The sequence below is a fragment of the Leptodactylus fuscus genome, chromosome 7 (assembly GCF_031893055.1).
Source record: "Leptodactylus fuscus isolate aLepFus1 chromosome 7, aLepFus1.hap2, whole genome shotgun sequence".
NCBI classification, from domain to species: domain Eukaryota; kingdom Metazoa; phylum Chordata; class Amphibia; order Anura; family Leptodactylidae; genus Leptodactylus; species Leptodactylus fuscus.
The window spans coordinates 109,996,472-110,018,481 of NC_134271.1; the positions used below are offsets into that span (position 1 = coordinate 109,996,472).

At 43.5% G+C, this 22,010-nt stretch overlaps 1 protein-coding gene across 1 annotated transcript in view; it reads left to right on the top strand.

The window, feature by feature from the left end:
* Positions 1 to 1,082: 1,082 nt before the first annotated feature.
* Positions 1,083 to 22,010, top strand: part of ATG14 (autophagy related 14) — a 33,727-nt gene continuing 12,799 nt past the window's right edge. Inside the window, exons 1-5 of the mRNA XM_075282770.1 lie at positions 1,083 to 1,344; positions 13,111 to 13,173; positions 14,959 to 15,001; positions 15,842 to 15,923; positions 20,438 to 20,675. Of these exons, the coding sequence (XP_075138871.1) occupies positions 1,115 to 1,344; positions 13,111 to 13,173; positions 14,959 to 15,001; positions 15,842 to 15,923; positions 20,438 to 20,675 (656 nt within the window). The 5' untranslated portion in view covers positions 1,083 to 1,114. The remainder of the gene's footprint in view (positions 1,345 to 13,110; positions 13,174 to 14,958; positions 15,002 to 15,841; positions 15,924 to 20,437; positions 20,676 to 22,010) is intronic.

Consider the following 22,010-nt stretch of genomic DNA (forward strand, 5'->3'; position numbering starts at 1 on the left):
CGGCCCGCAAAAGATCCCGCGGCGTGAATGTACCAAATGATGAGCCACAATACTCCGTGTGAACCCGGCCTTAGGGTTAGTTCACACGGGGCTAGTGACCGTATTTTGGTTCTGATTTTTGTCGCTTCTGACAGTTGCGGCTTCCCGCTCAGGAGTAGGGCCAAATGAATGGGCCTAGTCCGGAGGGTACTGTCACGAGACGGACGCTGTGGCTGCGGAATCTGCCTGAAGAAAGGGCAGCTAGCGGTTTACATAGACCTGTATTATGAGGGGGTGGATTTGGTGTCAAAATCCGCCCTGTGTGAATGAGCCCTTATGCTACATAAGGCAACCTGGAAATGTGCCAGCATTCTGGCTTAATTTGCACAAAAAGAGGAACATAGATGGGAGACTCCTGGCTGTCATGGCCACAAATCGCTGGCCCTAGATCTTTCTGGGGGTTGGAGATCCATGGCAATGTCCACATGCTGGAACAAAACTGGTACTTTGGTCAGGTTTGATGAAAGCCATTTCAGAGGTTACTGTCTGTTATCAGCCCTGACACTGACTACAGGTATTAGCTCTGGGTCTTCTCTTTATAATACAGCAGAGACCTGGGCATATAAATACTGAGCTGTGCGGCCGCCATATTTAAATCCCCATTATTTGCAGTAATAGTACAGTGGATTAAACACTGTGTTTTCATGTGGAGACCATTCTATTACACAAGGGGGCACTGACATTAACAAGGGCTCTGCATGAAGCCTTCTTTTCAGATGCCAGACTTTGGTGTTGCTGTGAGCCTTGGCACCATGGTACATTACTGACTGAACCAGTGGGCACTTGTCACTCAGCTTTCCTTTAATAATGGGTTGTCCAAGAGTTTACTTGAAGCAGACAACTAGGAAGCAGCTGCCTAGACTCCATTTATCTATGACTTATTCCCAGCAGAGTCCTCTCTATGGCGGGCTGCACATCTGAGCCTTCGCCATCCCTGTGACGCAGCACTCTTCCTCCTCCTCCGCTACAGGTCACGTGTTTCTAGACCGTCAATCATATGGCTCCGCCCCCCTTTCCCAGCGTTCACCAGCTTGAAAACAAAATCCCACGTGACAGCCGGTGAGAAGAAGCTGTCATGGCGTCTCCCAGTGACAGGGGAGCTCCGAGCTGGCAGCATTTGGCGGCCGGAGGAAGCGGGAGCCCCCGCAGAGGGACGGAGCTGGTGGACTCTGTGGACGACGCTGAGGGGCTGTATGTGGCGGTGGAGCGCTGCCCATTATGTAACACCACCCGCCGTAGGCTGACCTGCGCCAAATGCGTCCAGAGCGGAGACTTCGTCTTCTTTGATGGAAGGGACACGGAGAGGTAAGAGTGGGGGAGGGGATGTGGGCTGCTGAGAGGGCCTTATACACTGCAGCCCCGTCCTGAGCCTGTGGGGGAGGGGACGCTGCGACTTTCATGTAATTTGTGTCGCAGAACGCTTCTCTCTCAGGAGCTAGTCCAGGACTGCGCCCGCCATTCTGGTTAGATGCCGCTGTATAGCCGTCATGTTTGGGGTCTACAACTAAAAACAAACAAACAAAAATCATCCAACCGAGCATAAGCGCCACGCTTGTGTACAGGTTATGTGTGGTATTGCAGCTCAGCATGTTCACTTGTGGATGTGCTACACTATGACATAACCCTGGTGTGGCGGTATTGTAATGAGACCATGTTTTACTACCCCCAGTACACACTGTATGTAGAGAGCGTCAGCAGGTAGGACTCCCCCATAGATCACTATTTAGCGGTCATGATCAGTGGATGTTATTTCCTTGTCTATGACTCTGGGCTCTATCGACATTTCTGCGGTTGCTGTAGACTTTATGTATACACATGGGAGACCCCTTTAGTGCTGATCAGTACTGTCCCTGCCATTGCTGACATAATAGGAACAGTGTCTTATCGGCTGCCCACGGGTCAGTAAAGGGTTATTCTGGTAATCTCTGGGACCACCACCTTTGGAGAGACCAGGGGACCCCTGCTCGGCCTGGTGAGCCATTTGCAAGTAAGTGTTGAGTCTCTCACTATTCAGATCTTTGAGAAGACCGCGAGACCCCTGTTCTCCCGATAGGTGGGATTCCCAGCTTTTAGAAACATATAGCCTATGCTGAGGATCTGTCATAAATGTTATAGATGGGCAACCATCCGAAGTTATGGCAGAGTAACCAACCGAAATAATTCCTTTTCCAATATGCCTGTGCCAGGAGATAAGCTGCTGCCTGTTTTGTTTGGCAGACTCTTATCCTGTTAGGTATGTGAGCCATATATACATAGGGGATAGCTTAGGCCGCCTCCCATTTGTCCATCCCTCCATACACAGGCACACCTTGTCATACAGGTATAGGTTGTGAGAGCAGAGAGCAGCATAGCACAGTTCTTACCACATCTTTAGGCCTCCATGCACATTAGATGGTCAGATAGTTTGTCCAAAGTTCATAACCAGCCTCATTGGAAAAGCTGCTCTTTCTTTCTCTCTCTCCCAACCCCCCAAATAAACAGTAACCCCCCACCCACAGAAGCAAAGTACTGGACATTTCTATTTGTGACCCACATCCCCCACAGAAAAAAAGCACTGGCCTGTGACCCTTCCCTCACAGGAACAAAGGGCTTGGCATGTTGAAATCCAAATAATAGAAAGCAATCTGCACTCATTGTTTCTAGTGGGAAATCTGCACTGCCATTCACTGCAACCCATGTCATTGATTCCACTAGGAAGCCACACGTAGATAACTCCATAATCACACGACTGAGTTTCATCCGTGTTTTTTTCATGATTTACTGCCCTGAACATCGTGCTGGGAGAAGAACACCTAGCACAGGGGTCAGCAACCTCCGCTCTCCAGCTGCTGTGAAACTACAACTACCACCATGCTCCATTCACTTCCATGGGAATTCCAAGAACAGCAGAGAAAGTATGCATGTAGGGAGTTGTAGTTTTACAACAGCTGGAGAGCTGAAGGTTGCTGCTTACCCCTGACCTAGCTGTATAGTTATGTATGATTATAATACGGACAGTATGTCACTGGGTGGCGGGGGCTCCTATCATTACAGTTACTTATAATAGTAGGAGTCCCTCTCTTGGTATGACGGTCGTGTGATTGGTGGGGTTAGTCACATTGAATTGGATAATCCGCATGTGGATCTGCAGCATAATAAGTTGTAGTTCTACAGTAGATACCCCAGGGTCATCAATGGAGTTCTGCGTCACATTGTGTGTCCAGGTTTTCCGTACCACAAGGGCTCGTTCACATCTGCGCCCCGGGTCTCCGTTTTGCAGGTTTCCATGTCCTGCCTGAAACTGGACAGGAGATGGAAACCTGCAGTCTTTTTTCAAACCCATTCATTTGAACGGGTTTGGAAAGTGTCTGGCCGGGGAGAATTTTATGCTCTCCGAGGCGAAACCGGTTTTTTTAACCGGACATGCAGGACTTTGTGTCCAGTTTAAAAAAAAAAAACTTTCGCCGCGGAGAGCACAAAACGCTCACGGCTGGACACAGTCTGCCAGGTTTCCGTCTTCTGTCGGCAGAAGACAGAAACTTGAAAACGGAGATCGGGCGCTGGTGTGAACCCAGCGTAAAGCGTGGCCAACCTGTCATCAGACTTTGTATAAATCAGTAGCACAGTGTGTACATGAGGAGTAAGGCTATATCTGACTACTATATAGCATATGTGCTGCAGTTGATTAGCAATGTTCCCCTTTGTGGGAACCATTTGTACTCTGCACTTCTCTCTGAGCTGGTAGTCACTAGTTGTCATGCACAGCCGCAGGAGTATGCAGGACATATATAGAGAAGTACTGATTAAGTTATGTGCTTTAGTCTTATCTGGAGCTCCTAGTTAGCTCTGCTCCCTCCCCTCTCCGCAGAATTCTGTCCTTATGTAATTTGAGTCATGTGACCCGAAGATGGATAGAGCAGTGGTTTTCAGAGTGAAAGTCTGTTTAGCTGAGAAACAATCTTAAGAGTAGTAAGAAGCCTTTCTCTCTTGCGTATTATAAAGTTTCTTATCTGTTTTACTATATATTTCTGCAAAGTTTGTTAAAACCTTAGTGACCTTTATAAGTGTGAGTTGTATTGAATGGGAATAGGTGCAGGGGGCTCCCTGTGAACTTCCCCTTAGATTAATGATTCTGTCCTAATATGCAGGGTTAGGATACTTTCATCTAACGTTTAGGGCCAAGGTGGGTATATGAGAGAAGTCTGTAAGGTGGTGCTACCTGTTATTGGTAAGATCTTCCAGGAATACTTCCTCATACAATGGTGTAAGCTCAGAGATGTGTAATGACAGGAGGCAGGATGATGAATGCAACATTATTTGTAACCTGTATTCTTACTCATAGTGCCACCTGGTGGTAGGATTAAGGATTTACATAAATAGATCAGTAAATGCTACAGTTAAAGAGAAAATTGGTAAAGTGAGTTCATAGACATAAAGGACTGGTATTACTGATAAATGCTGTCTGTAATGTCACACAGTGTCCATGTTCTGGCAGGCAGGAGCGCATGTAGTGCGGGAACCATCTTGCCAAGCTTACAGGTTTCCTTCATTTTCATGACTGCGTGATTGCTCTCTAGTTTCTGGCATTATGATAGATGTCTCAGCACTATTGAGCAAGGCTACTAAACCCCTATTATGTCACTTTTGCAGTATCCAGCTGACTGCCCCCAATATTACAGTCACAAAGGTGCCAATGCCAATATTTGTAAAGCACTCACATTCCATGAGGGGGGATTTTGTATTGAAAGATAATTTGTTACCAAAAATAACCTATTTTTTAAGCCAATTTTCTATGTTACCATCTTTTAAAATATTTTTTATTTACATTTTCCATGTTCCTATCTGCATTTTAAAAAACCCCCACTATACATTGCATTTTTCACTCTGCCCCCTAAGCCTATAAACAGATTGACGCTTACTAACTCCACAGAGGTTTTCTTTGCATCTTCTTTACATCACAAACAAGATAGACAGGATTACAATATACTGTACAATAACTCCTCTATATGCAACACAACCCTCATTGCTTCCACTACTAACAATAGATGAAATCACAGCTTATCTACTCCCCTCCCAGAGATTGTCTAGAAAACTCTCCCATAGATCTCACTGAGTAGGCTCCGGTCTACTGATGGCTTTACCCAAGACTATGCTGTAAAACCTATCAATAATCATGTATTGTAAATAGAAAAAAAAATCTACTATCAACACAAAATAAAAACAGATCATAATAAATGATGTATTTCAATATGTGTTTTTAATAAATAATTGTGACCCATTGGGGACAACTTCCTTCTCCGCAGACAATAATGACACGAGCTATAACTCTGCCACGTGTTGTATGATGTGTACCAGCAGTGTTTTATACCCCATTGAGTTATAATGGCAGTAATGGGATTCCATAGTGGTGCCCCTCCCATTTTCCTTCATGTATGATCATGGCTGTGGACTTGGTTGGCCAAACCACTGACTCCAACTTTGACTCCTTTATTTTTCCAAAGCCCAACTCCGACTCTTGCTCTTCCTCCTTCATAGATGGCTGATAGTCAGGGTCAGACAGAAGAAGTAAAAACCCTCTGATTCATTACTAAGATGGCAAAGTAACATGCTATGCATTTCATTATACAATGTTAATAATCATTTTATTTTCTAACTCGCAAAATTGGTTCTGACTTTCGGATTCTGAGTCTTGGTTGTAATTGTAGAATTTGGTAGTGACTGAAGATTTCTGGTTTTAGCATTTAGATATTGCATTTTGCTCCTGCTGTAATATCCAGTTTAGGATAGGACAAATGCCCTCTCACCTGGTGGGCACTACATCCTAAAAGCATGTAATAGCCTGATGATGGAGAGCCAAATGATCAGGCACCCAATGATCAGACACCCAATGATCAGACACTTATCACCTATCCTGTGCATAGTTTTAAAACTAGGTCCAACCCCTTCATGGTTTCTTCCAGCTACACATATTTACCATTCAGAAGACTAGTAAAGCTGAGTGATTGATCCAGTGGGAGCAGAGCTGGTCTTTGGATTGGCTATCACAAAGCTTATAATTCAGAAACCTTTTATGTAAAACCAAATTTATTTTAGAGAAAATGTTCTGCACATGAACCTCTTAGTAAGTAGTAAGTAATTTTCTATACACAGGAAGTGATAGAGTATGTGATGTTATGATATGTCATATACTGTGTATAGATCATGCCTGGAGATGTATATCAGCCAGTACACAGGATATGATGTATAGAGTTATATTGATGTTGGCCTGTATAACCTCATTCCACTCTGCTGTCCGTGCCCGCTATGACACCCACTAAACCAAACACTCTCCAAGATCTTGTTTCTATAATCTATAAGCTCAGTAAGGAGGGAATATAAACAGTGTGTATTTACCAGCACGTGCAATACGCCATTCACATCCAGGCCAGCCTTCATCTTTAAAGAGACAGAATGGGTTAGATTGGGTTCACATCTGTGTGGAAGTCTCCATAGGGGACTCGTCCACAGATTCTGCCGAAGAGTGCCCAGTGCTAATGTGAACCCACTCCCCCGGAAGAAGGCTTAGAGCCGAAACCAAGTGTGGGCTAAACCAACAAACCAGCAAATATTTTTACAATTCATCCATGGGTATGTTATACCTTTGATCTCAGTTACCTATTGTTTTTTTTTTCTATATTTTTACTTAGCATGTTATAACTACTACTTCTACTTAATTGACATGTGCACTACCTACTTATAACATGAAGTGTATTCACCTGGATAGGCTTTCTCTGTAACATGACGTCTCCATTTGTATTAACTGACATGCACTTACTAGTCCATTGTGTGAATTGTGTCAGAGATGCATGAAGGCCATTGATGTAGAAATTTCTAAATATACCTTGATAGGTTCCTGGGTTTGTATCCCCCTTACATTTGGGTGATTGCTATAAGCTTACAACTTGATTTTGTACAAATGTATTTACTTCAAATACTGGGAACAATAATTACCCTATTTATACTCGCCTTGCTGGATTTATCCCCCACACCTACTGCTGGTAGATGTGGTATTGTCACCCTTTTTAACTTGTTGTTATTGTGTTTGTATATTTAATAAAAATTGTCTGTTTCAATTTAGCATTTTCTACCCCTTTTCCGTTTACCCCTCATTCTGGGTTTTTGAAAATGCAATTATTTGATGATCTACAGTGGGTATTAGGGTGCATGCAGACTACGTAACGCCGGGCGTGTATGAGAGCCGTACATGCCGGCGTTACAGCAGGGCTGCCGAACACTTCCCATTCACTTCAATGGGAGCGCTCGTAAACGCCGCTGTTACGAGCGCTCCCATTGAAGTGAATGGGAAGTGTTCGGCAGTCTGCCGTAATGCCGGCGTGTACGGCTCTCATACACGCCCGGCGTTACGTAGTCTGCATGCACCCTTAGATGTCATTTAAATGAGTCATTTTGATCTACCCTGTTCTTCATGCTTGTGTACATACTAGTGTGAACCTTAGCCTAACTCCTTTCACCTGTTTCAGTGCTTCGTGGTCGCTCTTGGCTCTTGGCAAATGACACTTTGGCCAGTAGTGTAATGCCGCATGGTGGCTCAGTGGTTGGCGCTGTTACCCCGGCACTGGCTTCAGATCCAGGACACCTATCTGTATGGAGCTTGTGCGGGTTTCCTTTGGGTGCTGTGGCATACTGGTAGGGAATGTAGATGGGACAGTGAGCGATTACAATATGTGTAAAGTGCAATGGTTGTAGTATGGGCATTCAACATAGTGAGGGGATAGCTGGTTGGTTCTTATGGCAACTACTGAACTTTATTCAACTTTTTGGTTAAAAACTAAAACCGACATTTTTGCTTCTGCATCTTTGATTTTTTTTTTTATATCTATGAATGTAAACCTGAAGGTTTAGTACGAAGTGTGAACCGTAGGTTATATGGTCTTCATAGAGGTCACCATGACACCCATAATGAGGCCTCACAGCCATGTCCGCCAACTAGCAGTACATTCATTTGGCCACTGAGTGTTATATAGGGAATGGTCACTGACTGTCCATATGGAAAGAGAGTACACAGCAACCGTCAGATAGGGACTCTGTGCTCTGTTACAGAGCCGCACGGGAATATGAAGCGTCATATAGCAGTTAGGATTTGCCTGCTATATACAGCTTCTTACCAGCAGAGGGTACATTATCAGAGCGTATACCAGGTGAGGAAATGCAGGCAGCCACCTCTCTGCACTGAGACCCTGCCGTCACTATCAAGTAGGGAAAGACAAAGAAGCAATTGGGAAGAAATTGTTTGGGGTGGGGGGATTATCCTGCTTTTCTACAGCTTTTGGAAAGCTTGGCACACTTTCTTTTACTACTGAGAGAGGGGAGGGGGCCCCAGCATCTACTACTACTGCTGAGGCAAGGAAAAGGACTACCACAACTAGTAGGGGTGACTGTGGAGGGACCCTGCTGTTCCTACTACAGGGGTAGCGGAGGGGATACTACTACTGATTTGGGCTCTGCTGTGATGTGTAATGCTGATGTCACATCCTAACTGCTAAGCTAACAGGCAGAACATGTCAGCAGGGAGGAGAGTAGTTTACTTTATACCCTTCTTCCTTTTTGCATCTGGTTTGACTTTGTGGGGGAGAAAATAGTACATATGAACCCACAACTGACTTGTGTTATCTTGACCCTATGGTGTCGGCAGACAACGTCATTGCTGGCTCCTAACTTTTTAGACGCTCACTTCCAAAACTGAGTACGATTTTCCAGGCCTGGCCTTATAGTTGGGGCTCCCTTGCTTTGGCACTACACTCTGTACATTACAATGTCCCTCATTTACTTACTCGAGCAGAGAATGGTTGGTCACCAACAACCATATTTAAAGAGGACCTTTCACCACTTTTGGGCACAGGCAGTGTTATATACTGCCAGAAAGCCGACAGTACGCTGATTTCAGCGCACTGTCGGCTTTCCCGATCTGTGCCCGGTGTAAAGAGCTTATGGTGCCGGTACCGTAGCTCTTCTATGGTCAGAAGGGCGTTTCTGACCATTAGCCAGAGACGTCCTTCTGCCTCGCGGCGCCTATCGCGCTGTGCTGTGGAGCGGGGAGGAACTCCCCCCTCCCGCTCCTGATAATGCTCGTCTATGGACGAGCTGTGTGAGCAGAGGGAGGGGGCGTTCCTCCCCGCTCCACAGCACAGCGCGATAGGCGCCGCGAGGCAGAAGGACGTCTCTGGCTAATGGTCAGAAACGCCCTTCTGACCATAGAGCACTACGGTACCGGCACCGTAAGCTCTTTACACCGGGCACAGATCGGGAAAGCCGACAGTGCGCTGAAATCAGCGTACTGTCGGCTTTCTGGCAGTATATAACACTGCCTGTGCCCAAAAGTGGTGAAAGGTCCTCTTTAACAACCATACCGGCAGCTTTCTTTTCACAGTCTGTCTAAGATTGTGGACTGAAAATACCTGCAAGCACAACATCAAGAAAACAATAGATACCTAAAGGAACCATTTATAATCTGTGACCATTTATAACCTGTGACCCAGGATGTGAACCTGAAATAAGACCCGTTCTAACAGTTTCTGCACCTGGTCTAGCAAGTAGGCAGGGCTAACATGCAACACTATAGGCCAAAAAAGTGCCAACATTTTGACTCATTTTATTTGTTTATTTAGTCAGGTTTATCAAACCGCATGAGACTCCTTCAAAAATCTATTTCAGTTTAAGGCCCAATGTAGCAGGCCTGCGGCAATGAAGCACTGCAGGTAAATCCGTGGCGGAAAGATATTGCATTTTTCCTGCAGTACTTTTTAGTCTTTCTGCTTCAATTATAACTATAAGGAAACTACCGGCATTTCTGTAGGTATAATTGACTTCCTGCGATTTCCAAAAACCCACAAGTACAGGGGGGGGGGGGGGGGGGAGTATTTAGTCAGCCACCAATTGTACAAATTCTCCCACTTAAGAAGATGAGAGGCGTCTGTAATTGACATCATAGGTAGACCTCAACTATGAGAGACAAAATGAGAAATCCAGAAAATCACATTGTCTTATTTGCAAATTATGGTGGAAAATAATTATTTGGTCAATAATAAAATTTCATCTCAATACTTTGTTATATATCCTTTGTTGGCAATGACAGAGGTCAAACGTTTTCTGTAAGTCTTCACAAGGTTGGCACACACTGTTGTTGGTATGTTGGCCCACTCCTCCATGCAGATCTCCTCTAGAGCAGTGATGTTTTGGGGCTGTCGCTTGGCAACACGGACTTTCAACTCCCTCCAAAGGCTTTCTATAGGGTTGAGATCTGGAGACTGGCTAGGCCACTCCAGGACCTTGAAATGCTTCTTACAAAGCCACTTCTTCATTGCCCTGGCGGTGTGCTTGGGATCATTGTCATGCTGAAAGACCCAGCCACGTTTCATCTTCAATGCCCTTGCTGATGGAAGGAGGTTTGCACTCAAAAATCTCACGATACATGGCCCCATTCATTCTTTCATGTACCCGGATCAGTCGTCCTGGCCCCTTTGCAGAGAAACAGCCCCAAAGCATGATGTTTCCACCCCCATGCTTTACAGTAGGTATGGTGTTTGATGGATGCAACTCAGTATTGTTTTTCCTCCAAATGTGACGAGTTGTGTTTCTACCAAACAGTTCCAGTTTGGTTTCATCAGACCATAGGACATTCTCCCAATACTCTTCTGGATCATCCAAATGCTCTCTAGCAAACTTCAGAGGGGCCCGGACATGTAGTGGTTTAAGCAGGGGGACGGTGTAGTGTGTTACTGATGGTAGGCTTTGTTACATTGGTCCCAGCTCTCTGCAGTTCATTCACTAGGTCTCCCCGTGTTGGTTCTGGGATTTTTGCTCACCGTTCTTGTGACCATTTTGACCCCATAGGGTGAGATCTTGCGTGGAGCCCCAGATCGAGGGAGATTATCAGTGGTCTTGTATGTCTTCCATTTTCTAATTATTGCTCCCACAGTTGATTTCTTCACACCATGCTGCTTGCCTATTGCAGATTCAGTCTTCCCAGCCTGGTGCAGGGCTACAATTTTGTTTCTGGTGTCCTTCAACAAATGTTTGGTCTTCACCATAGTGGAGTTTGGAGTCTGACTGTTTGAGGTTGTGGACAGGGGCCTTTTATAAACAGGAGCCATTACTACAGGTAATGAGAGGAGGACACAGGAGCCTCTTAAAGAAGAAGTTACAGGTCTGTGAGAGCCAGAAATCTTGATTGTTTGTAGGTGACCAAATACTTATTTCCCCCCATAATTTGCAAATAAATTCTTTCCAGATCAGACAATATGATATTCTGGATTTGTTTTCTCATTTTGTCTTTCAATTACATGCCGACCTCATCTTCTTAAGTGGGAGAACTTGTACAATTGGTGGCTGACTAAATATTCCCCCACCACCACCACCACCACCACACACACACACACCTTTCTGCAGTGTGGATTAGATTTGCTAGAATCCTATCCACTTTTCAGAAACTGTAATACTATGCTTACACCACATGGGGCCCCGACCTAAGACTGTGCTAACCTTAGACAGCATTACTTTACCTGCCCACTGTCTTCTTAAACATCCATTTAGGGCACTGCTTGTAAACCATAAAGAGGACATTAATCTTTAAAGAACAAGTAATGTTGTCATCCTGAAGGGAGAGCCGCTCTTCATCTGCTTACGCTCCTCTTTATTAAGAACATCCTGTCCTCATAGATCCACTTTCTATTGCAGTTATTCATGGCCATTTGTTTACAGGGTTGTCCATTGTTCGTCGGACTTGGACAAGGCCTGCAGCCGCTTTGTATTAGACCCATTAATTCCTCTTCATGATCATGCTTCGAGGATTGGGACAGATCTCGGGCTGCAATTACATAATGTTCCAGGGCTTCACTTCTGAATGGTATTTGCAGGTGGCTTTGTACTTCTCATCATTTGTAGGCCAAGAGGTCACAGCTGGAACAGTAGCTGGCACGTGCATACAAGAAAGTCACATTGCAACACTGAGGGTGCTGGTACTGAGATTTCTAGGCTCAAAAAATTCAGCAATGCTTGATCTTTTTGTGATTTGATGTCACAATTGAAGCAGCCATGGGTTCCTAATCTAGTCCATTCACTTATATTAGTAAAGAGGACATACGGCAACACATCGATCTTTGGTCGTGGCTAAAGTCACCATGTCGCTCTAACATTCTAGTTGACTGGGAATAGAAATGGTAATATATAGATGGAGGGTTATCAATTTACACTCATTAAAAAAAAACCAACAACACAATTGTCATATTGCTGCAAAACTCTGCATGCATATATGTAAATGGTTACCATTGGGGGAGATTGGTGGCAGCTAGACATGCCTCTGTGATGCTCTTGGGCATTTTACAACTCTATACGTTGCCTATTTGTCATTCAGGGGTCTAATAATTCTAAGAGACCCATAGACTGTCAAAAAAAAATTGACAAAAGAGAACAAATCTTTGAGTCTGCTCAGGGCTCCACTGTAGTTTTTGGAACCTACTTGAACCATGACACTATTCATGACTACCTGACTAAAATTTGGAGAATCACTGTTCAGAATTTACTTTTAGGCCCCATGCACACACGGGAATCTAAATTGGAAAATCTGGTCTGTACATTGACTGGATTTCTCGGGCAGCACTCCTTGCATCATATAATGATATATAATGGTGGGAGCCCCTGCCGCTCTGCAGCTGTACTGTCTGTACTATATACAGTATGGGACGGTGAAGCTGAGCGCTGAGAAGGAATTTACAAAGTCCCGTCTCCTGACTGGGTTTGGGCCTGCAAATCTTCCACTGTCATTACCAGATGCTTCAGCCCAGATTCCTCCATGTACATGGGGCCTCACAGGAATAAGCCAGCTATGCCATGCAGCTTTTTCTCACTCTGTAGATAGAACGTACCTGTTCTGGGCCTGACAACCCCTTTATAAGTTGCCATTTATATTCTCACATCCAGGCCGGCTGTCGTGACTCTGTCTCTTTAATCTCACGCGGCTTCCTGGAGCTATCAATCTTTGCCACTTACTAATGCAGCCTCTTGTTGCTCAGTAAACACTTTTTTGATCTTTTTCAGGTTTGTAGACAAGAGGGAGAGATTAAATCGTTTAAGGGAAACACAGCTGGATTTTCAGAAACAGTAAGTGGCACTTCACATAAAACATTGTACTTCAAATAATGACTGAAAACTGCGGCTATTAAAATTCCTGCTGAGGGTGGTAGTGCTCTCTGATCAGTCGTCTTCTCACATTGGAGTATTGTCTGAAACCACAATTGACACGATCAGGTAATTTCAGAGACTGGCATGACATAACCAAGTTCAGACTTTGCTATGAGCCTGTGAGTTAGATGAAAGGATATAGGCCTATGATGGGCTGGGTGTCAATACTATGCAAGTAAACAACTCGCTCATAATTGAGATTAAAATTGTTCGAGCAGTCAGCCATTCTGTCGCTCCAAAAAGACATGTTACATTTCCTGCTATAGTAAATACTTCCATGGAATAACAATTCTGGAGTGTCTTTTCTTATAACTCTGTCTTGTGCTTTTCCTCTGTTATTCCTGCTACATGTTAAGGAATAGTTTGCCAACTGGGTGTTACCATTAATATTTGTCGAAGGGGTGTGTCCACAGTCTGATACTAGCAACACTGATTGGACAGTGCAGGGCACACCCCCTAACCGGTAACACCCAGCTGCCAATTTACGTATACATTTTTAGGAGGATGAACAGAGGAACAGCACAAAGTTAAGAAACAATGGTGGAGAATTATTTCATGAGGAAGTATTTACTACAGGAGAAATGTCACGTGGTGTGACAGGTCCTTATTCAGAGACGGAAATGCTGATGACTCCAGAAATTATAATTTCAGTTATGACTAGAGTGGTTTGTCCTGGATTTGGAGGGGTTGTCCAGGATTTGCATCAGCTTCTGAAGTGGCCAACGTGGGTGTAAAAAGAAAGTACTCTCATGTCCCTGGAGCTCCATTTTTCGCTCACTAGCCATTTCAGTAGCATGCAGGGACTCTCAGTGTCAGACACCACGCTGTTCACTAAACCACTGAGACCAACCAGTGGTCGCTGGTAAGGAACTGGTGACGTCAGTGAGTGATGTCACTGGCCCCTCTCCAGGGATTACTAAGGTTGGTGCTGGGCCTTGGCACGCAACGGAAAGGAGACTGGGAGCGGATAACAGAGTGCAGGGGACAGATGAGAATACCTTTTCCATTTTACACTAAGGCCGAGTTCACATGTAGTTTTTTTTTGGTCAGGATTTTGAGGCCAAATTCTCCTCAAAATCCTGACCAAAAAGACAGCTCCCATTGAAATCCATGTGAGCCAGTCAGTTCTTTTTTCCGGGAGCCGTTTGTTCCATTCATTGGGCCTAATCCGGAGCGGAGTGTGCGACTGGATGCCGCTGCACTGGTTGCCTCCGCCTCAGTTTTCGGACCAAAAAACGCCAAGTTGCTGATCAGTAACACTAGTTGCTGATCGGCAACATAGGCTCCGCAGATGTCTGTGTCCTGCCGCACTCACCCATAGAGTTCTATGGGCGAGTCCGCGCAGTGCAGCAATTCACAGCCATTACGGATATGTCCTATAAATTGTGGACCACGGTTACGACCCGGCCACACCATGGATAAAATATCCGGTGGTGTAAGAGGCCACATTGTATATAATGTGTCCGCAAATGAAAACCCTCAATTAATAATTTTTCAATATCATGTGAAATTATTTCTACATGCCCAGAGAACATGAGACTGACAATTGCTCCGACTAAGCTGAATCACTTCTATTACGTTTTAACATGAGTGTTTCTGAATATGGACATCTGAAAAATCTTGGAAACTTGTGGTAGATGAAATAACACAGTCTGTATCTCCTTCTCAAGAGTGTTGTGTTTAAAATGCTTTTTCTTATTTTAGGGTGGCAACAGTTGTAGAGGGCAAGTTGGCAGCAGATAAGCTGGTGAGTTCTGTGGGACAAGTCTATAGAAGTTAAGGGGTTTTCTGGGCTTAATGGGGTATTCTGGTTAGAACTACTTACTCCTATTTCCAAAAATGGAGCAACCAGCCGCTTTATTCATTACTGTGTACAATGATCCCCATTTCTTGTGCCTGCTGTGGGTCAGAGTGAATGGATCTCCAATGACTAGCAAGTTTCTATCTAGTGTGTGAGTGTATATGTAAGTAAGGGGGAGGGGAATCAGATAAGACTGTCTTGGTCAGTCATGTGGTGTTTTATAGTATATCACTAATTTCTCTTCCCCCTCTTCCACCCCCGCTCCCATAGCCAGGTAGCATCTCTGAATTGGACTCCTGTTTCTGATTCGGTCATTGTATATTGTGATTTTTTAAAAAAAAATAATTTTTGCACCTCTGAGAGGAGTCACGCGATACACCATGTGATGCCATTGGAGCAGGGAGCGCTACCTTCTTAAAAGGGACACTTTATGGCATACTATGAATTTATTTCTAAACTGTTGTGTCAGGGGTCTTATTTTGAGCCCTCCACTATCCATACATAGGATGGGCAAGCACTGGACACAACTCTCCATTTACAGAGGAATAAAGGTGATAGGGGGTCCTGTCCACTTTTATACAGTCGTACATGCAGGAGGTTTTTGTCACCTGCACTGTGTCCATTGTTCACAAATCTTTTCCTTATTTGCTCCTTCAAGGAGGCTTCTTGCATAAAATTATTGGGATGTTATTACATTCATTGTAATAGTTGGTAGGACATTGTTGTATAATTTTTTTTTCTTTACTGTGCTATAGTTCTATTGTGACTGGAGAACCTTTTTTTCAGAAATGGAAGATCATGTCTTGCAAGATGAGGATTGAACAGCTGAAGCAGAGCATATGGATTGGGAATGAGGAGATTGCAAAGAGTAAGTAAATAGCTATAGCCCACGCCATGTCTCCTGATATCTAGTAGATTTACAGTTGTAGGACCATATGTTATATATTATACATATAATGATAATTTAAGATTTTTTTTTTTATCAGTATGTAAAATTTTCTTTCTTTGCTAAATATATAAAATGCCGCCAAAACGTTGTCCTGCTGGGTCAGAATAAGGAGCTCTGTCTTAAGGGCCGTACACATAGAGACTGCTGAATCTACTACACAACACCCTCTCTCTAAATATTGAACTAAGGGGCAGATTTACTAAGGCTATGTTATATCATTGTTTTTTCCATTGCCCTGGCTGTAAATAGGATCAGGACAACGTACAGATTGAAGGATGCCGACGGCGCGCCTTCTCTTTCCTTCAGCCACCATTCACAGAGGGGCAGAGGCTTTCTTGAACATTGACAGACATGGCAAAGCAGGGCTGTTTTAATAGGTTTTAACATACCGCATATACTCGAGTATAAGACGAATTTTTCAGCCCAGTTTTTGTGCTGAAAAAGCCCCCCTCGGCTTATACTCGAGTCAGCAAAAAAAAAAATATATATATATATATTTTTTTTTTTTTTTAAGGAGGGGAGGTCTATGACCAGCTGCAATATTAATGTATAGAATCTCCCATAAAATAGTGCAAAAAAAAAAAAGTTCTAAATCACTCCTTTCCCTAGAATACATACAAAACTAAAAAATGACTGTGAAACACAAACACATTAGGTATCCCTGTGTCCGAAAGTGCCCGGTCTACTGAATATAGGGTATCTGCAGTGCTCCTCTTGTCGGGAAGGGGTTAATAGGAGCACTGCAGATACCCTATATTCAGCCTGGCTGAATTCCATGTGGGGGAAGAAAAAAAAAACAGTCCTCAAGCTCAGGGAAGGGGCAGACAGACAACCAAAACACCCACTCCCCTTTCCCAGCACCCAGCATCTACTGCACCCAAAAACTCCGACCATTTTATTTTTTTTCCAGTAGCTGCTGCATTTCCCCCCCTTGGCTTATACTCGAGTCAATAAGTTTTCCCAGTTTTTTGTGGTAAAATTAGGAGCCTCGGCTTATATTCGGGTCGGCTTATACTCGAGTATATACGGTACTTTAATTTCCCCTTACCAGCCGTACATAAGGCCATCTTATACTGCACTGTTGTGTTCAACCTCTGTGATCTTCAACTTTGGAAACAGACAGAATCGAAATCACTACCTGCAACCTAGGAAAGTACCCGAAACACAGGATTGTACTGTTTGATCCGGGCGACAAAGGGGGCCCCCCCACTACCATATGGCCCGGATGCACTTTTTTTTTTCCCTTTGTTTTAAACAGCCCTGTAGCAAAGACTGACCTCTACCTTTTTAACTTGAGGGGATAGGATGGTTAGTCATACAGTGATCACATGACACACAAAGGAACCTCTGATGGGGTCACCCATTGGACCTCTAATGCTAAGTTCACAGCAGTAACACACAGAGCCCAATGGATTCCATTGACTATGATGGGGTCCGTCATTATAGAACAAAGCAGCAGAGGAAAAAGTCCTGCACAGAGGATTTTTGGCCAACACAATGACTGAGTCTGCAATGTAGACTCCACCACATATGTGAACGTAGCCTTAGGATAAAAAGCACAGATATTTATAATAATTTAAATTCTGTATCAGTCTGCTCTATAACATACTGGAAACCCCATTTAATGAATTTCTTTACTAATAATTTTGTACAATGTGTTGGGTGGATTGTTTCCCTTATGTCAGACGGTCATCCCGTAGATGCAGTAATGTCTGCCCTGCAGTTTAATATTAGAAACCCTGGGCTCTTACACACTGGACATGCTATGCAAACATGCCTTGAAGAAAGTTCTTGGTGCTCAGAGATCTGTGGAGTAGCGGTTACAAGAAGTCGCTTGTTCTTTATTAGGAGCCCTTTTAATCTTGGCTTTTCAATGACTATTTGCAGACAGACTTCTGACATTTCCTTGCCTGATGAATGAGCGGAAAATGTCTTTTTATAAACCTAAATGACTTTAACCGAAGATTCAACTCAAATATTTATCTGAGCTAAAATAAGCGTCAGATCTTCTTTGTATAATGAGAGAACATGTCTGACATGTGACTTGTGTGTGACACCAGTGTAGTAACACAGCTTGTAAGGTCAAGAAAAAGACTCAAGTTATTATTCTGCAGTATGATGGAGGATGGCAACAACTCCATGAGGCAAAAGCCAGTTTTCCCCATCTAGGAACGAAATTCAGTTCCCACTTATTGGGGTGTTTTATAATTATTATTTATTATTCTCCAGCTCTGTTATGTCATTTATGTGTGCCGTCACACACAACCCTGTTCCATGTGCGTTCTGACCAGCGATTGGTGAAATGACATACATCTGCATCCTTGTCTTTTTTAATGCTCCCCATGATGTTATTGCCTGACACTGATTGACAAAATTAAGTTTGTCAACAAAATTTCCAAAATCCTTTTCCGTGGCTGCTTTATTTGATGTGCTCTTCTGGTCCATCATATGAACAAAAGACAGGATCAAACACTCAAAACAGTCCATCTAGTGAGGGATCCCTTGCACCACATTGTGGTCTGTTGGGTATCTGTTGGCAAAAAATAGTCAGGCTTGCAGGACTTTCTGTGATTTTAGGTGGACCTACACTGAAGCAGTTGTAAGCATAGACTTGGTCAGTAATGTTAGCATGTATTTTCCCATCCCATGGACATAATCTTACATTTATCAGAGTTCTCTGCTGCAGCCTTGTACTTATCAGATCCATTGGAACAACGTGTGATATGTAGAAAATCTTACTGGTGTGCTCAGCACTTCACAAGGTTTAGTACCATCTGCAGAAATGGATATTTTATTGTGAAAAACTTCTGTAAGATAATTTCTGAATGTATTTCCCCACTGCACATTCATCCTGACCACATTCTGGCTGAATGTGGATGTAACTACTGGTAGACAGCACTCCCATTCACTTCAATGAGAGCACCGGAGATAGATTAGTGCTGTACTTCGGCTATCTCTGGCGCTCCCATTGAAATGAATGGGAACGCTGTCCACCACCACTCACACCCGCATTCTTCCTGGCTCCGATCATGGGAGGAGAGGCTGCCTGTTTTTGGGATTGGTGAGACCCCACTGACAAGATACAAGCATTCTCATGTAAATGTTCAAGACATGATGTGTGAGTTCAAGTAGCTTTTCAACCATGTGATCTTTTCTAACTACTAGAGTAAATGTAGTAACATGAAGAGTCATGAGTGCTCTGCCAAACATACATTAGAGTGCCACTTCATAATACGTAGGCTTCTTTTCTGTCCTCAGGAAACCTACAAAGCAAGTAAAGGTACATGAGAAAAGTGAGAGAGATTTCTGTATCGAAATGGCACAATAAGCAAGTTATATAACACCACATGCTATAACATGCAGTGAAGACAATTTCAATCTGCTTCTGGTGTCCCACCCTATGTCGTACAATAAACTTGTTTCTGTGTTGTAAGCTATAATTTATGAGTCCCTTGTGATAGTTTGATATTTGGCATACTGTATAGTTATTATACAGAAGAGACCACTTGACAATAATTTGATCATTGATGGGCTGTGCTCTGTGGTGGAACCGGGCAGTACGTCCTCTTATAAGTGGTCTCCAACTTGATTTTTACTTACATCCTTGGTGGGGACCAATGATTACAATGCATTATAAATAATAATACATTTTATTAATATGGTGCCAACATATTCCGCAGCACTGTACATTTTGTAGGGTTCAAGTACAGACAAAAAGATACATTACAAAGAAATGGTCATTTCACACAATGGGACTGAGGGCCCTGCTCGCAAGAGCTTACAATCTATGAGGTAGACTGGGTGACACAAGAGGTAGCAGGGGCGGCATTGCTTATACAGTGGTCAGACAATTGTGTAATAGAGGTTACTGTCATTACACAAACATAAAACGGTATGAGCCGTCATCAGTCGTGTCCTTTAACATGCAGATGGTGCCTGGACATATAAAGCTAGCCTGAAACAGCATCATATCATGTGGGGTAATGTGGGAGCTGGAACAGAGGAGAGTTCATTATAGGGATTCTAATTACGGTACAGAAGGGTTTACATTAGGAATTGTGATCAGCCTGTCTGAAAAGATGCGTCTTTTAGTTTGTGCTTGAAGTTGTAGAAATTGTGAGTTAATCTGATTGTTCGGGATAACTTCGAGAGAAGTGGTGCAACGAAGTCTTGTATACGAGCGTGGGAGGTTCTGATAATAGAGGATGTAAGTGTTAGGTCATTGAGTGAACGGAGAGCACGGGTTGGGTGGAAATGTAGGGAGGTGCAGCATTACGGAGAGCCATTATGGCTCGAACAGATTACTATGCAGATTTTCAGCATTATAATCCAGACATATTCCTAAACGTGTACATGTCCCCTAACTCTAGCTTTTTGATCTGTTTAGATAATTTATTCTTTTCCCATAAATTACCTATATTTTTCTTTTACAGATTCGGAACTTCTTTCAAAGTCCAAAAAATACAACCAAGAACTTTACTCCAGAAGTCAAAGGCATCAGGAAAAGAAGGAGAAGATACAGAGGAGGAACCATAAGCTCAGTGTGGTAGTGGAGAAAAGGAACAAAGATCTGAAGAGCCGGCATGCTGAGTTGGCCAGTCTTCGGCGGTCACATATTCTGGAGCTGACTTCAGTTATATTCCCCATAGGGGAAGTAAGAAATGTAACAAGGTAACCCCAAGTTTTGGCTTCTCTTTGATTATGTTGCCACTTAAGGTTTTCCTGTGTACTTCTACAACATTGTCTTTTACTACCTGTTCTTTCTATTCTGTGTCACATCTGTACCTTTGTGGCACCCCTGTTATGGCATACTGTATACAAAACTGAGCCGTAATACTACTATCTGTGTAAAGATCTTCGATAGCAGATTGGTAGGTGCCGACACTTATGCAGGACAACATTTAGAAGTGGCTGCAGCAGTCGGACAAGCGCTGTCGTTTATTCATTCCAGAAGAATTTTGCTCTGTAATGTGGCTGTGCTTAGTATTGCAGCTCCTTCTTATTTACATGACTCAGATGTATTTTTAAAAAGGCCATAATTAACTTGACGTCATTGGCCCAAAAAAAAAAAAAGTACTTGTACCAGGATCTGGACCCCCAATGACCTGATATGAATGACCCATTCTAAGGATAGGTCACAATACCCCTCTTTAAGTAGAGTTTTCAATAAGGGCTTGTGTGTACAGCTCTCACTACCTCACTGCACTACGACATACAGATTTGGTCAGGCACTTGTACATACCCTTCTATGGACGAATACACAAGTGGTCCACAATTTTATTTAATTTCTTTTCTGTTGATCTACAGTATCTGACTGATAAAACCTCTATATTCTTCTATATGAAAGCATGGTGTAGAGCCTATACACTGCCTACCAGTAAGTATTTGGACACCTGTGGTAGAATAGAAAACCACATTTATTCCTATACAATAGTTGGTAGAACCCAGCAGATGCTTCCTTACAGATGGTATTGAGAGACACAATACTCCCGGATGCCTGGTGAATCTCTTGGTGTATGTGAGCCATTGGTTGTGTGTGGTTTCTGTGGCCAGCACTCATCGGTCTCTATCTCCCAGTTTTGGGGGTCTGCTGACTCGGGGCACATTGCGTCAATCACTGTCATCTTCCACTTTGTAATCACATAGGCCACTGTCGATTTTGGGTAATTCAGTTTGCTTGCTATGTCCCTTAAGGCTCAACCATTTCTGTGGTACCCGACAATTACCCTTTTCTCGAAATCGGACAACTCTGCAATTCGTGGCATCTTGCATGCGACTAATGCCAATGCGGTTTCCCATTTAACGGCGGAAGGCGTGACGTACATCACAACCGCAGATAGCTTCATTTGCATGGGTGTCCAAATGCTTATTGGTAGACGGTGTATGTACATGTGGCAGAGTTAACCCAAATTTCTGCAATTTAAACCAATGACATTTAATTGCTTTTTTTTTGTTTTGTCGTCTGTGATAAGATGTCACGCAGCACCAGTATAACCAATTACAGAA